Source organism: Lemur catta, chromosome 1, assembly GCF_020740605.2.
Source record: "Lemur catta isolate mLemCat1 chromosome 1, mLemCat1.pri, whole genome shotgun sequence".
NCBI lineage: Eukaryota > Metazoa > Chordata > Mammalia > Primates > Lemuridae > Lemur > Lemur catta.
Window position 1 is genome coordinate 77,269,561 of NC_059128.1, and position 17,216 is coordinate 77,286,776.

Sequence of the window (17,216 nt, forward strand, 5' to 3'; positions counted from 1 at the left end):
CTTGTTTTGTTTTTTTAGAGACAGGGCCTTACTCTGTCACCCAGGGTGGAGTGCAGTGGCATGATCACAGCTCACTGCAACCTTAAACTCCTGGGCTCAAGCGATCCTCCTGCCTCAGCCTCCCAGGTAGTTAGGACTACAGGTGTGCATCACCACGCCTGGCTCATTTAACATTTTTTTTTTTTTTATGTAGAGACAGGGTCTTGCTATGTAGTCCTGGCTGGTCTTGAACTCCTCCTGGCCTCAAGCAATCCTCCCACTTCAGTCTCCCAAAGCACTGGGACTACAGGTGTGAGCCACAGTGCCTAGCCATTTGTATGTTTGCTGTGTGTGAACATATATTTTATTTATATTTATTATTTTCTTTAGATTCAGGTTCTCACTCTGTTACCCAGGCTGGAGTGCAGTGGCATGATCACAGCTCACTACAACCTTGAACTCCTGGATTCAAGTGATCTTCCCTCCTCAGCCTCCCAATAGCTAGGACTACAGACATGTACCACCATGCATGGCTAATTTTAAAGTTTTTTGTAGAGATGGGGTCTGGTTATGTTTCCCAGGTTGGTCTCAAATGCCTGGGCACAAGTGATCCTCCTGCCCTCCTTTGTCTCTCAAAGTGCTGGGATTATTGGCGTGAGAGACCACACCTGGCCTCTGTGTGTGAACATGTTTTAAATTCTCTTGGGTATATGCCTGGGTGTGGAATTGCTGGGTCATATTGTAACTCTATGTTTAGTCTTATCAGAAACTGCCAATTTTTTTTTTTTTACAAAGCAGCTGTACCATTCTACATTCTCCCCTGTAATGTATGAGGGTTCCAATTTCTCCACATCCTTGCCAAGATATTATTTTCTATCTTTTCGATTATAGCTATTCTGGTAGGTGTGAAGTGGTATAGTCTTCATTTAATGTCACTGACAAGTCCTTAGAAACTGACTTTAAGTGAATCAATGTACAAAAAATCCAATTTTACCATAGGCTAATTGATAAAAACAAGAGTTTACTTCCTATGGCATATTTCTGATCAGAAAAACATCACCAAATTTTTAAACAAAACCCAAATGCTTCTAATATCAAACTTTCAAATAAATGTAAGTTATACATTTAAGAAAGATTAATAAAACCCCACTGTGCCCCTCTGTCCCTTTTATTTTTAAAATCCAATAACTTTACTAGGATGTCTTGGCGTTGACTCTTCTGGGTTGGTTTTTACAATGTTCCCCTTCAATATGTATTCAAGGTTGTTTTTTTTTTTTACAAGAAAGTTTTATCAAATTAAAGTTTTCCACTTGTGTTCTATTCCATTGCTTTGGTTTCCTTTGGGAAATCCAATTAATATACATCAAAGTTTCTTTGCTTTTCTTGTATATCTTTCACTTTATCTCTAATCCTTTTTTTCTCCTTTCCATCTTTTTTTTTTTTTTTTGAGACAGGGTCTCACTCTGTCACCTGGGCTAGAGTGCAGTAGCATCACTATAGCTCACTTGCAAGCTCAAACTTCCAGCCTCAAGCAGTCCTCCTGCCTCAGCCTCCCGAGTAGCTGGGACTACAGGCATTTTGCCACCATGTTTGGCTAATTTTTCTATTTTTTTGTAGAGACAGGGCCTCCCCTTGTGGTCAGGCTGGTCTCAAACTCCTGGCCTCAAGTGATCCTCCTGCCTCAGCCTCCCAAAGTGCTAGGATTACAGGTGTGAGCCACCATGCCAAGCCCCATCTTTTTTCCATAATTGATTTTTCACTTTTGTATTTCTTTTGTTGTCATTTCTAAATGTTTCTCCAATTTTACTTGAGTTTCACATTCTCGTTTTCTTGTTATGTCATTTTAGAGATCTTCTACTACATTTCTGAGTTGTGTTCTTCTGTCAAAGCTTTGATCACTTTCCTAATTTTTTATAACTAATTTTGTAATATTAGTTTAGAGGTTTTATCTGCCTTGTGGCCACAATCTTCTGTACATTAGTTGTTGTAACTTTATTTAGTTCATTTTTGCTTTTCTTCTTCTTGTAGTAATTTGAGGCTAGGATTAGAGTTCTTTTTTTGTTCTCCTCGCTTAAATGAGATGGGTTTTCTGGACCATTAAGAGGAGGTACCTGTTAAATGCGCAGGAATGGGCCAAGAAAGCTTTTAGTTTCACAGCTCCAGGGCTCCCTCCTCTGTTGTTAATGTCAAGTACTCATACTAATAATCTCCTGTACTTACATCTTTAAGTGCTGCATTTTGCTAGGGTATTACTTTGTACCATATATGCACACAATCTAAATTGTATTACCTACCCACAGTATTCCTGCTATTCTCAATTTGGTTTCTGTTTCTAGCAGTATTCCACAGGGTGAGGCTCTTTCCCTAATGAAGGCAGTATTTAATGGTTGTAAGAATGCAGAGGACTTAGACTGCCAGGATGTTTGATTCTCGCAAGGTTGTGTTGTTTTCCACTCACCCTCAATTTAAAGCATGTGAGGACTTCTCTTAGCTTTGTTGGTAATTTTCAGACCTGATTGTCCAGGTTTCTTTTTGAGCGGGGTCCTCTTCACTTGGAAGTTGTTAGCAACTTTTCAGTTTTGTAACTCACACTCAGTATCCCCTTTCACTTTCTACCACTGTCGCTGCACAGGTCCTGCTGTTGGCAGTGTTTTGGATACAACGGTCTCCCTGTTACCTAGTTTTGTTGACTATACCAACTTTGGGTTTTTTTCTTTTGTTATCCTGGTTGGTGTATATGTTTTCTAGGAAGAGGTTTGCGGAGACTCAGAAACTATGCTGTTGACATGATAATACCACCTAATTCTGGTTATCTTTTTATTAATAGCACCTTTTGTTGTATAGAAGCTTTAAATTTTAATGCAAACTGTGAAAAATTTTCCTGGTTGTATGATCTATTTTTCCTAGTAATGCCCAGTTACTCTGTATAATAAGCGTGGAGAAGATCCCTTGGTGACCTCTCCCAGCCAATTACAAGTGCCTTAGAGTAGCAGTACTACTATATGTCCCCACCTCCCAAGAACATTGCCTTCAGTGTTGCCCCTCTTAGAATAGTTTGAAAGCTTGAAACTAAAGCAATGGCTTTTTTTTTTTTTTTTAAACTCTAGGTACTCTTTTTTTGAATGAAAGCTTGCACAGAAACTCAAAATGAAAAATCGCAACTGTCCAAGTTTGGCACCCTTTCACCTCTTGGGCCTACTTTTCTCCCAGAAGCTCTTTGGCACTTAGTCTGAAAAGCACTGAACTAAAAAGAAAGAAAATTCTCAAGTGAAGAGTTGCGGCTTAGAAATGGAAGGAAACCACACTGATTATTTTAAAGCCCAATCCCAGGACACTGATTCAGGATCTAGGGTGAGAACTGGGAATTTGTATTTTGCTAACACTCTCTAGGTGACTTTAATGCAGAAATTTGAGAACCATTATGTGAAACATATGCTGCCAAAAATGGTGGCCACCAGCCATATATGACTATTTCAATTTAACTAAAATAAAATAAAAAATTCAGGTCCTCAGTTGCACTAGCTACCCTTCAAGTGTTCAACAGCCACATGAGAAGAGTGACTACCATATTGTAGCGCAAATACTGAATATTTTCATCATTGCAGAACTCTTCTGCACACTGCTGCTCTATACAGCCGTCTCCACAATAGGGTGTGGATGACAGATTCACATGGAAGATATTTAAATATCTATTTCTATGTTTAGCTGATTTTTAAATCTCCCTTTTAAAGCTATGTTTTATAACTTACTCAATGTATTAGTATAGCACTCATGAATATAAAATATGTGTGTACATATTTATTTGATATGCATGCTTAAAAATTATTTACTCATGGAGTGTATGGTTAAAAAGTTTGGAGACCTATGTACACTAAACACCTATGTCTTTTAAAACGTTTGCCTGGGCTAACAAAGACAACTTTTAACTAGAACTCCTTTTTAGGCACAGACTTTTATACTTCAAACCCAAATTCCCAAACATAAGTCCCCTTTTTCTTTTTAAATATACACATATATTTTATTTCAAAAAGCACAAGAACATTATACAAGTTTTAAATTTACATTTTTGCAATAAAAGATATCAATATATGCATTTGTATAACTTCATCATGGATGGAATTTGAATCAGTGGTATAAACATGTTGCAGTCACTAAATATAGATCATCACAGTGAACCAAAATGCATAGTTGTTATGAAATGACAAATGACCACTAAAAGGTGAACTCACACCCCATATACCAACATAATAAATTAATTATACAGATATAGTTTTCTTTGCTGTATCATTAAAATTCTTGCCAGCCCCTCACCAAACAGAAAAAGAGTTTTGGAGTCATCCTGTTGAACCAGTGCTTTCACGTACTACACTAAGGAAAATAAAGTGACTTAGTTGTTTGTTTGTAAGTAAACTTTGTAAGCATAATTGTTTGCAATGATGAAGGCAAACTATGAGGACATGTGAATATAATTAGAAATCCTTTGGGCTAGGGGCAGCACTGAGACATATGTTCATCTATAGTGCAGAGATCTGAATCTTAATAAGCAGAAAATATAAAATGGGTTCTTTGGCAGTAAAGGTCTGGCTGCCCATTGCCAGATAGTCCCTCTGGCTGCTTGAGAGTTTAACTCCAGGATTTATGCAGTGAGTAGAAAAAGACTAGAAATAAAGTCAGTTTATCTTTGCTAAACTGGGACCAATCAATTAGGGCACAAGTCAGCATCTTCTGTTTCCTGTTCTAGCCTAGGCTTCCCAGCCAAACAATCCATCCAATATAATTATATAAGAAACAAAAGAAAATGTTCAAATCATTTAATCATACTGGCAAATCTGAAAAACTGAATACTGAATTTTCTGATCCTAATCTGTTAACTGTTGCAAATTGTTCACTAGAGTAGTACCTATTTCCTGATACCTTAATAAAAATTATTTAAGTAGAAAATCATGATTTTAATTCTGATGCCTGCTTATTCCAATTCCTTACTGCAAAATCCACTTTTCTTTAAAGTACCACAAAATGTAGCCCCAAATGTGCATTGTTAATCACTTACCAATATATTTTTACTTGCTTGCCTTTGCTGAGCAAAAAGAAGGTAGGAAAATATTTATACACACATATAAGACAGTAGTAGCCAAAGGCAAAATAAGATACGGTCTTTGAATGCATCTTTCAAACTCCTGACATTACCCCAAAGACAACAGAAGCTAAAATGGAAGGTTTCAATTTATCCTTTGTCTGCTGTTTTATATCACAAGTTCTTGATATAAAATATTAAAGCCAAGAACCAAGAAGTCTGTGCACAGATTTGGGGGAGTTCTATTATTTATACATAAGATGGCTCAACCACAGTACGTTTTAAGAGGACACAGATTATTGATCACATAGCTTTTTTGGTGGTTTGGACTAGTCATAAAACCAGAGTTTATGAAGTTTGCACACAGATAACACAAGGATTTGTCTTTTACGAAGACAGAAGGTTGCAGAATTGCCTTCAATCTCACTGTTCTAATTTACAGTTGTCATGCTCCATTCATTGGGAGAATTTTCTTACCCTCTTTCTACAAATAATTTACATCAGAACCGCAATAGGTTTCTGAGAGTCAAACAGGATGGTGCCACAATCAAAAGGTAAGTGATCTCATTATAGAAACCTGCCTTTTGAAAATGTAAAGAACAATTTCAAAACTCAACAAAGCTTTTTGTAGCAAGGAGTTAGGATTACAGGCTCTTTGTACTGTCAGGAATGAATAATGAATACATTATCCTAACTCTTTTTGAGATCCACAGTGGGGAAAAAAAAGCTTTCCACACTGGCAGAAATTGCACTCTGGCCATATAGAGATTTAGTTTAATTTGTGGCTACAGCAGCAGGGTCTTTCCTTAAAAGAGAATAATAAAACATTTTATTTTTTTTGAAATCTTTCTTAATTGAAGATACTGCATGGTTTCTGTAATTCCTCTTTAGCTGCAAGGAAGACTATCACAGATTATTAGAATCTTGTCAGTGATCCAATGTTAGCTGAACTAAACTGTGGGAAAACACCAAATATAAAGTTGCAGAAGAGTTAACCAACATATAAAAATGTCCGTAACTGTTTGATGTGACTTCATTTGCCAGGTGGATGAAATGAAATGAAATGGGACAAATTATGAAGGGGAATGAGTTTCCTGGAAAGATTAGCAGAATCAGACACTGGGGGTGAACAAGCACTTCTTTAGTGTACTAGAACATAAAACAGATTAATCTACGCTCTTTTTTTCCCTTGAAGCATATGTTTGCTAATTGAAAGCAATACTCCATTAAGGAATATTTTATTGATGTACGTGAATCTGGACATGGAGTAAAAGACCCTCCAACACTTCCCCAGCCCTCAGAAAGTTCTCCATAATTTTGAGTCACTCTTTATTACTGTCGTCATTCGTGATTGTCTTGAAGCAGAGTTGGAGCTCATAGTAACTGCCAGTTGAATCCAAATAACATCTGATTAGTTTCCTGGCTCCTAGCAATCTCTTCTATAATGCAGTGTTGCTGCCAGACCAAATGGAGCTTCCGATATCGCTCATGAGATAAATGAAGGGGATTGCCCCTCCTTTTAGGGGAGGAAAAAAAAAAAAAAACGTCAGTTTGAATGAAATAACTGTCATATCTTTATAGTCTGAATTAGCATGTACTCTTGAGATGTTCCTGGAGCTGAGAGGACTCACCGGGGCAGGGTTTAATAAGGGATATTCTCCCTTCATCATTGATCACTGAGAACTTGATAAGGTTACTTAGCTAATAAAGCAGAAATTTACTCCTTCACTATTTATAAAATAGGTCAAGTATACCATGGACATTATGGAACCGCATTTAAATGGCCATTGAGGTTTATAACTTGAAGCAGCACTATTCTTTTTTGGGTGGTTGGCCTGAATGGGGCTCTAGTGGCTTTTTGGCCTCATATGGCTTCTCCGCGTCAATTTATGATCTTTGCACAGTAGAGGTTAGGTCTGAGGTATAACACTAAGCCCTCAACTTATATTTTGCTACTACTCAGAAATATTTGGTTATCATTGTCTATATGATACAAAAATCTTGCTGGTGATTAGCAAATATTTAAATAAAATAGCCATACTTCCATTCTAGGGTTGCACAGTTTGCAACACTGCATAACAGCTAATCCAAAATAACTAAAGTTTGGCTGTTACCAATAATGGAGAACTGTGAGATACCCATTCCTTGAAGCATTCAAGTATCTCAGCTGGCTGGGAGTTTTCAAACTGCCTAATTATTTTTAAAGTTCTGCTTCTTTGTATCTTTCTGGAACAACTCAGATTATCCTCAGTCATTACCTCTTTCACCATTCAGCTTTTTCTCCCTAAAGACAGGTCAAATGCTGTCATAATAAAAAAACAAATCTTTGTAAGATCAAAGAAGTCCTGAGCCCCATCTAGTGAGTCTATTCATTCTGAGAAATATTTCAAAAGAATAAAATTTCAATTACACAAAAAGAGTTTATTGTAAGGGGATCTGATCTTTACCTCTCTGTACTTTTGGGACCATTATTAAAGTGGCCTTATCTCCTCATTCTCATTAGCCATCAGTTGGACCCCAGTTCCTACCACCAAAGGACACAGAAAAGTTCAGGATTCTAAATATTTTGCTAATGCTCAAAAGCAAAGAAGGTGGATATAGCTGGCAAATAAAAAGTTTCACGTATTGCAATTGAAAACAATGAATATCTACTCTAAACCAAACTCCATCACTAGACAAATTTCTTTCTTTTTTATATCAGTGTCAAACCTTTTAAGTAATTCTGAAGAAAGGTTGATTAAAATTACAGAACATTCAAACATTAGGAGGGTTGGTATCTTTAAAAATGTTGCAGGAGAAATATTACCTTCAAATTTTGGAGAAGCACATGGTTTTTGAAAAGTATATGCTACATTTAGGATGGCATCAGATTTAATATTTTAAATTTGAAGCTATTTAAAAAGAGCTCTCAATACATAGCATTAGCTTTTGTGTTTAAAGAACTGTCATCATCCACATACAATAATGTGACTAAAATAAAAAATGAACACTATAAAAAGAGAACTGATTGAAACTTTCCTATTAAAAGAAAATCTTACTTTAGGCCAGGGTCTGTTTCTCCATATTCATCCAAGTAAGGAGCTGGATAGGCACAGCCTCTGGCTTTACCTTCAACCAGGACCACTCTGCATTCTCTGATTCTGAAGGACAAAACCACCAACAGGCAGTATGATTAAGTGCATGTGTATAAATGATAGGCACTACATCAAGGTTAATCTAGAGAAAAGGTATGGCCAATATCTGTTAGGAATTCAATATAAACACAAATAGACTAAATTGTATTTTATCTAAATAAAAAAGAACAAACAAACATTGCTGTTGCTGTTGAAGCTATAGAAAAGGATCAGTGGATTTTGGGAAATGGGATCAGTAATACTGACTGAATATATATATTAAAGGGAGGGAGGAGGCTGTCCTACTCGAGCCACAGACACGCTAGAAAATGGTGGCTGGGATTGTTTCTATTCTATTTCCTGACTCACAACCTGATGGGGGATGGGGAGGGAAAACTCACAGAAGAACAGAACCACACCTCCTAGTTCAATAATCTGAAGCCAGACAAAATGTCAACTAGGGAAGTGCAAAGGCTTTTCTGGCTAGAGCCAGCCTCCAACAGTGCAGATTAAAAAGAACCACTGCCACCCTGAAGGCACTTGAGACTCTTACAACAGATAAGTGGAGACATAAACAATGCTTGCGTACACGTGTGCAGGAGGATAAGTACTATAGAGAGAAATTATAAAATAAAATGTTGGGATGGGTAGTGGGTTTACGTGCTGTGAGTTCCCTGAAAAATAGGTATTTGGGTTTGGCTTCCATGCATTCTTTCCCCTTGGTTCAAAAGATGCCTATGAGTAATGATTACATATTCCATAGTTAGTAAGATAGTTGGGTTTATAGAACAGAAATTGCATTACATGGGGAGAACAGAAAGAAAAAGTACACACATCCACTTTCAATTTTATTTCTCTCGTAGGAAACTTACATTCTTCTTTCATAAATATAAATGACTATTGTTTTACCCTCAATCTTTTGCTAAAAGACCAGGAGAAACAGGTTGACAGAGGAAACGAAGACATTCAAAGGACAACATAAAGTAATAATTTACATGTACTTCCTATTTGTTTAAGATTTACCACAGGCTGGGCACGGTGGCTCATGCCTGTAATTCTAGCACTCTGGGGGGCCAAGGCGGGTGGATCGCTCAAGGTCAGGAGTTCGAGACCAGTCTGAGCAAGAGCGAGACCCTGTCTCTACTAAAAATAGAAAGAAATTATCTGGCCAACTAAAATATATATAGAAAAAATTAGCCGGGCATGGTGGCGCATGCCTGTAGTCCCAGCTACTCAGGAGGCTGAGGCAGTAGGATCGCTTAAGCCCAGGAGTTTGAGGTTGCTGTGAGCTAGGCTGACGCCATGGCACTCACTCTAGCCAGGGCAACAAAGCGAGACTCTGTTTCAAGAAAAAAAAAAAGATTTACCACAAATAGTGGAAATGTGAATAGAATTTTTTTCTTTTTTTATTACTTATTCTGTAATATCTTCTCAAATGCAGGTTTATACTCTCACTTCTGATTGATCATTTCCTAGCAACACACTGTCCTACCAACCAAAATGGCCTCCAGATTGGATCCAGATTCCCTAAATTCATTATAAAGCTTCCAGAACACTCCCAACTCACTTTAGGAAAATGCAGACTCCCGCTCCACAGTGAAGTGCATGAAAAATGCAAGCTCCGACCTCTTCCCCATTCACAATTTCTTGGCAGCAAATGTTCTGAGAACACAGTATGGCCCCACAAAAAAGACAGAGGACAGGATGCTTTCGCTCATCATCTGCAGACCGCGGGCACCTCAAAAGAGAAGAAAACATTCAATATGGGAAAAAAACACAAAAAGCACCATATATCTAGTTAGCAATGAAGCATGTTTTTTTCACTGCCCCCTTTCCAGCAAAGAAAGCTCTAAAACATAAGGAAACATTTAATTAGATGATTCCTCTTTAATATTGCCCCCTAAGAGGACTTAATGAAAAATCTTCTGATTAATGCATAGTAAGAAAATCTATTATTACATATATGTTGTCCTGATAATTCTCATAAAGTATAGTGATTAAACATACCTTGAGATTCAGATTCATTTAAAGAATCCAGTCTTCATCTGACATGCCCAATTTACAGTCAACTAACTGTCTCACCTGTATTGCTTTAGTCAAGCTTGTGTCCTCAATGCTGAAGGAATATGACCTTGTAGGTGTGCAACTATTTAAAAGAAAAAACTGGCCAGACACAGTGGTTCACGCCTGTAATCCTAGCACTTTGGGAGGCTGAGGTAGGAGGACTGCTTAAGGCAAGGAGTTTGACACTAGCCTGAGCAACATAGTGAGACCCTGTCTTTAAAAAAACATAGAAAAATTAGCTGGGCATGGTGTGTGTGCCTGTAGTCCCAGCTACTCAGGAGGCTGAGGCAGGAGGATCACTTGAGCCCTGGAGTTTGAGGGTGTAGTGAGCTATGATGATGCCACTGCACTCTAGCCCAGGCTACAGGCAAGACTCTATCTCAAAAATAAATAAATAAATAAATAAATAAATAATAAAAAATTACATTTTGTAGTAAGGGTCCGAACATATTTTCCCCCCATTTCTTTGAAATAGTCAGATCTTTAGGGTTGAAATGAGAGATTGTAGACTTTGAGTTGGCCCACTCTTCCATCTAGGAATCATAGCAAGTCTTAGGAAGGAAAAACTGACAGAGTTGACTTGCTTGAACCAAGTTACAGTACTTTGAGATCTGACCACTTTACACAATGGTATGCTGGAGGCTTGCTATAATGCCCCCAAAAGGAGGACAATGATTATCTTTTAAAAAGGAGCTTCCCATGCTCCTCCTATCTCTGCTGTATAATGAACACAATGGTAAACATCAAGAATTCCTTAATTTGGGCAGTAAAAAGTAAATGCAACCAGAGGATAGATCCAACTAGGCCCACACTGGTGTCAGAATAAAGAACATCAAAAAGAATCTCCAATAGTGTATTGATAGTTTATTCTCTGATCCCCAGTTTCTCAGGCAAGATAAAACAAACAAACAAACAAACAAATACAAACCAACCAACCCATCATTGTCTACATAAAGCACAGGGTACCTAAGCAGAGGCATTCCATTCCTGTTTCCTGTAGATGAGGGGGGATATTTATACTTCCAGGGGGTTGCACCAGAACAGAATTATAACCCTTTTTGGATAAAGCCAACATTATCTTTCACCTTTAGTACAGGATGGTTGAGTTTGAGTCACTAGCCTTCCTACAGAGGAAAAGGGGGGAAGGTGCCTAACGTACAACACCAGGGATCATTCAGTCTTAATGAAAACTGGTGGTGACAATAAAACTGGAAGACACCATAGAACTTACCTTTATTCTTATGTGAAACTGGTAAGCAGTAATATCATACAGGGGGATCTTCACTGTGATTAAACACTAACACTCTTCTCAGATCCCCCTAGGTGCCAAAAACCTGATACTCTTTAATGCCTGGAAGATAATACTTAACTCACTAGGCTTCTGTGGTAGCAATGCAGTCCTAAGGTTAGGAGAATCACTGAATTTAGAACTGTGTACAGTCTTTGAAATTACCAAGCTAATATTTTGAGAGTTGAAAGGTAAAGTGACTCAACCATTCTTTTAGTAGGCTGCCTAGAAAGGGGACTAGAATATCAAGGTCAATTTTATCTGTTAACAGAGGCTGGAGCATAAGCTACTCAAACCCCTACTGAGCCAGTTAAACACCCTGGCTTCACAGCTTAAACCAATAATTATAACTAAGTAAGAAAATTTCCTTAGTCATTCTGCAGGGCAGTGAGCCAAAGAGAGGTTCTTCAAGATCTTAAAGTGATCCTAAATATAATCTTTTTCTCTGTTTCCTTCAAATGATAGCAAGTTATTTAACATATGACTAAGAATTACTATACCAGGCAATTAAATAGAGTTACTAACTGGTAACCTTTAAAAAAATGTAAGAGTTATTTGTGTTTGAGAGCTCTAATTTAAGTATCTTACTAAGTCTGGCTGCTTCACAATGCTTAGTAACATGACAAAACTCCTGAGCCTTGGAATTCCTTCAATTTGGAAAAAGGATGCTTTGTCATCAGTAAATAATCATTAAAGTCTTGAATAGGCTTTCATTTTTCAGCCTGCTGAGGTTCTTGTCTTTTAATTACAAGTTACTACTAGTTTCATGTCATCATTGTCAAGGTGGTTTGCTATGGGAGGTGATGTGATGCCACCTGAGTGTCCAGGATACATAATTGCATCAATAGAAGTTTTGGCTTATTATTTTCAAGATATGATGCGTTGTGATTCAAATATGAGTTATTCACATCCTAATGGCTAGATTAGACATGAATATAACTCCTCCATTCAATGACATCTCATTGGTGGTGTGCTGGCCATTGATTTATGCTATTCAAATAACTTATATCATTTTATAGCAATGTAAGTGTGATAAAAATTATTAACTTTATAGAATATTATCATATAGAAACATGTTTAAGCTTATGTTCTTCTCTTATAAAAGTAACTTACAGGTAATTCACATATGATGTCAGTAATGAGTACCCGTATATTGTAACTTGTTTATTTTGTTTCTCACCTGTCTTTGCAATAATCTAATTCTTTTTCCACTTGAAATGATCAGTGAAAGGGATGAGGGAGATAAAAACAAAGTGTGAGAACCACTGCTTTAGAGTAGTTCTGATTAAGGTAGGAGAGAGGCATGAGGGCAAAAAAGCCTAAGGGGGTGTATGCCACTCCAAGGATCCAGGGATGAACCTGAGTCACAATGCTATTATCTGTTTTGCTGTTATAATGAGTTTCCACACAAGATTTTGTTTGAAAAAAGCGTTCTTGTGGCTTAAAAAGATTGAGGAATGACATCACAGAAGATAGAAGGGTAGGGAGCTCTAGAAATTGGTCTCTCTAACGAAACAACTATTGAACTGGCAAAAACTGTCTGAAGCAACTGTTTTGGAACTCTAGAGTTCCAAATACTTTATTCTTATGTGAATAGTATTTGATATCAAATACTATTTGACTATCAAATACTTATGGCATCCAGGGGGATGCTTGATAAAGGGAGAAGCTGGTAAATTTTGGTGAGTTTTGGCATTTTGTGTAGCAACTACCATCCTCTATTCTCCAAGCCCACGTGGGGATGGTGGCTCGTTTTCCTGGTGTGGCTTGCTTATGCCAGGGTGGGCAATAGGGAATTTGTCCTCCAGTAACTGGAGTTGTGTGTCTAGATCTGTCTTGGTGGTTCACTGAGGGGCTGGTAAGGATGTGAAGAAATAGGAGCCCTCATATATTGCTGGTGGGAACAAAGTATTGATACATGCTACAACTTGGGTAAACCTCAAAAACATGTTAAGTGAAAGAAACCAGAAACAAAAGGTTACATCTTGTATGATTCCTTTCATATATGTCTGGAATAGGCAAATCCATGGAGACAGAAAGTAGGACTGCAGGTTATCAGTGGATAGTGGATGAAGGGAATGGGAAGTGATTGGTGTTTCACCAGGGTAATGAAAAAGTTTTGAAACCAGAGAGGCAGGGGCTGCACAACATTGTGAAGACATTAAATGCCACTGAATTGTACATGGTTATTACTGTATGTTATATGCATTTAATTTAATTTATTATTTAATCACCTCGATAAAAAAATTGACAACCACTGTTAAAAAGACGCTCACTGGTTATTTTTTAAAAAAGTAAGTTAGTGGTGGTGCATATCAATTCTGAGCTCAGAAACAGATAAAATCACACACACACACACTTCTTACCTGAAATGAGAAGCTTGATTTAGGAGGCAACTATAGTCATCAGGAAGCTCTATCAAACTATTTCTTTTTCTAGGGTACCTAGAAATGTAATTTAAAAGGCAATTTTATTTTTGAGTAAATAACCCCAGATGAAATATTGACCAAGGTGATAGAAGGAAGAATGGCTTAAAAATAACAAAAGGATCCATACTTGCAATCCAAAGTAATTCCCACTGTTGACTAGATTAAATCTAAACTTCTCAGCTTAGAATTCCAAATCTTTCATCAGCTGGTTTCCTTTCCAAACTTAATTCCCACTATTTCCTAAGACTAAATTGTTCTAGCTAGATTTCTATACTGTCTAGGAAGGTAACATAAAGTAGTGGGCAAGAACACAGCCTTTGAAATAGATCTGGTTACAAATCCTAAATTCTCTGACACTTGACAAGTCTCTCTACCTAAGCCTGTATGTCCTCATTTGTAAACAAGGGATAAATATATTATACTTCAATCACGGCACACCATCAATTTAATAACAAGTTCTCAGGGTAAAAAAAGGGAAATATTAAATTAAATGAATTTAATCAATTAAACAGCTCATACTAATTAAAGAAATGTTAATATGAATATTAGCATCAAGCACTCAAACTCAGCTGTTGAGGACTAAATGAGATGTTGAAGTGAAATATAATATACTTAGTACTTAATACACATACTTGCAAATGTTATTCATTCCCACCATACTAGATATGACAAAAGCCTCGTTTGCATGCTTTGGGGAAGATCATCTGAATAACAGGAAATTCTCTTCTCAAACCCCAATCAATTTAAATTCTATAATTCTTTCTTCATCTTCAATACAGTTGTCTGTATTTAGGGCAAGCATATCATTTATTGAACAAACTCATACTTTTTTTTTTAAATACAGATGGGGGTCTCAATATGTTGCCCAGGCTGGCTTTCAACTCCTAGGCTTAAGTGATCCTTCTGCCTCAGCCTTCCGAGTAGGTAGGACTATAGGGATGCACCATTGTGCTTGGCTTAAATTCTATAATTCTTTCTATATTCAGCTAAAAATTGTCTCCTCTAATACCAACCTGGCTTCATTAAGAATCTTTTCCTCTTGATATTTCTATAGCATTAATGGTACATTCCATACATTATTATACTTCATGTTATAACATCTTGAGTTTTATGTTCATAATTAGATTGTAAATTACTCATGACCAAAAAAGAGGGGTATGTGCTACCTCTTTTAAATTTCCCACAGTATTTTAGTACCATGCTGGGGAAATAGTAGATGTCTAAAAGGGACTTGAAATAAAAGAAAAACTGAAATAAAGGAAAAACTGTGTGAGATTAATAGTCCAAAAATATGTACTCATATCTTAAACTTTTATTTTCTCTCTATTCTAAGATCCTTCTTTTCTTGGTGATGTAAATACTGCATCTGAGCACAAGGGCTGGATCTGTTGTCACTAAAGCACTGAAGTCAGATAACAAGGGAAAACAGCATATGCACATTTATGGTAGAGGCAAAAGGAGTTTAAGGGATGAGAAAAGAAGGCAAATGTACATTGTCTTACAATGTTTGCTTTACCCACAGAAAAATGGTATAGTGCTGGTATTGAAAGCTGGGGGTCAATTCTTCTGCTTGGGAATTTATTGATGCAGTTTGATCTGAATAAACATTGGACACTGTACACAATACAAGCCAGGCCCTGGTGGGGATACAAAGAAGATGAGCACGCAGTTCTTACCCTTGCTGAGTTTACTGTTTAGTGATTCAGGGTGCTGGTGGGTACACATGCACACATACATGCACACACACATATGAGAGAGGATATATTACGGTAGGCCTCATGGAGGTGTCATTTAAACTGGTACTGAAACAAGAGGTAGATTTTTACAGACCTATAACTTAAGGGAGATAGGAAAGCTGAAGAAAGTTTTTTAGAGTAGTTTCTAAGTATAAACATAAGAAGGGAAGGGGGTGGCTATACTTCTATTTATAGCTTGCTTTACTCTCAGGAAAAAAGTGGTTTATAGAAATACTGCAAACCACTACCCTCTGATTTTAACATACTACTAGCAGATCAAGGATGCCACTTCTTTCTTTGCCTCTTTCTTTTTTAAATAAGAGACAGGGTCTTGCTCTGTTGCCCAGGCTGGTGTGCAGTGGTGCGATCATAGCTCACCGTAGTCTTGAACTCTTGGGCTCAAGCAATCCTCCCTCTTCAGCCTCCTGAGGAGCTGGGACTACAGGCACGTGCCACTGCACCTGGCTAATTTTAAAAAATTGTTTTATAGAGATGGGGTCTCACTATTTTCTCCAGGCTTGTCTTGAACTCCTGGCCTCAAACAATCCTCGCATCTCGGCCTCTCAAAGTGCTGGGATTACAAGGTGAGCCACCACACCCAGCCCTCCTCTGCCTTTTGACAGACATGCACCAGCTGAAGGGAGAGTCTCTAAAGAGGAAATAGGAGCTTCTAACAATTTATGAGGCAAAGGACAGCCACTCCAAGAAAAAAACAATTGTGTGAAGAATCTGATTTCTGGCAAAGACCTAACAGAAATGTCTAAGTGAGAATGAAGATGGCAAACTAGAAAGCATGCTCAGCAAACCAATTACTCTAGGAAACACAATTTATGGATGGGGGTAAAGGATTAAGTAGTAAAACCAACCTGACCACAGTGCTTTTTTGCTTCAAACAGTTTAGTAAGGCAGGATCTGTGCACCACCTGTATGTAAAGCCAAGAGAAAAAGCCAATAGATTACCCAGCTTCAGCATATTTGGAATGAGTCATTCTCTCCAATTATTTCTGTCCTTTCTTTCTGTGTTCCTCTTATATATTTACCTTACATCTGGCCCCTTTTCTTCTCCCTTTCTTTTTAGTGTCTACTTATTTTTTCCCTCTCTTATTAATTTCTTGTTTTTTTTTTTTGTTCTTATAAGAAAAACAGAAACCAGTCTAAGTATTTAAAGGAGAGGGAATTTCCCAGGCTGTGGCAATAAAAGTGATATAGGGGCTGAGAAGCCAACCATGAGACATAAAGGCAACCTAAAGATTACCACTGCCCCTGGCTGGAAGAACAAAAGGAAACAATGATATTATTGGAGCCCAGGGCCTAGGGTTGCCAGCGGGATACCAGAGCCAGAGAAGAGTTGCAGCCACTGCCAGAGATACCCCGCAAGGCAGAGAGAGGTAGCTTGAATACTTAGGCTTGGCTTTTCTTCCCAGCCTCCAAATCCTGTCAGTGCCTCCCGCTGGCTGAACCTAGGCAGAAGCCAGCTCATTATGGAGACAGGAACTGCAGGGGTCAGTCCCCTACAATACAGAGCAGAGACAG

At 37.7% G+C, this 17,216-nt stretch overlaps 1 protein-coding gene across 2 annotated transcripts in view; it reads right to left on the bottom strand.

Moving 5' to 3' along the window:
- Positions 1 to 3,975: 3,975 nt before the first annotated feature.
- UBR1 (ubiquitin protein ligase E3 component n-recognin 1) overlaps positions 3,976 to 17,216 on the bottom strand; it is a 117,731-nt gene continuing 104,490 nt past the window's right edge. Inside the window, exons 43-47 of one of the 2 annotated variants that reach the window (XM_045539727.1) lie at positions 16,550 to 16,606; positions 13,885 to 13,962; positions 9,734 to 9,904; positions 8,092 to 8,193; positions 3,976 to 6,569 (exon numbers count right to left, since the gene is read on the bottom strand). In XM_045539727.1, coding sequence (XP_045395683.1) covers positions 6,428 to 6,569; positions 8,092 to 8,193; positions 9,734 to 9,904; positions 13,885 to 13,962; positions 16,550 to 16,606 — 550 coding nt within the window. In that variant the 3' untranslated portion in view covers positions 3,976 to 6,427. The remainder of the gene's footprint in view (positions 6,570 to 8,091; positions 8,194 to 9,733; positions 9,905 to 13,884; positions 13,963 to 16,549; positions 16,607 to 17,216) is intronic. The other variant, XM_045539737.1, reaches the window with a different exon arrangement.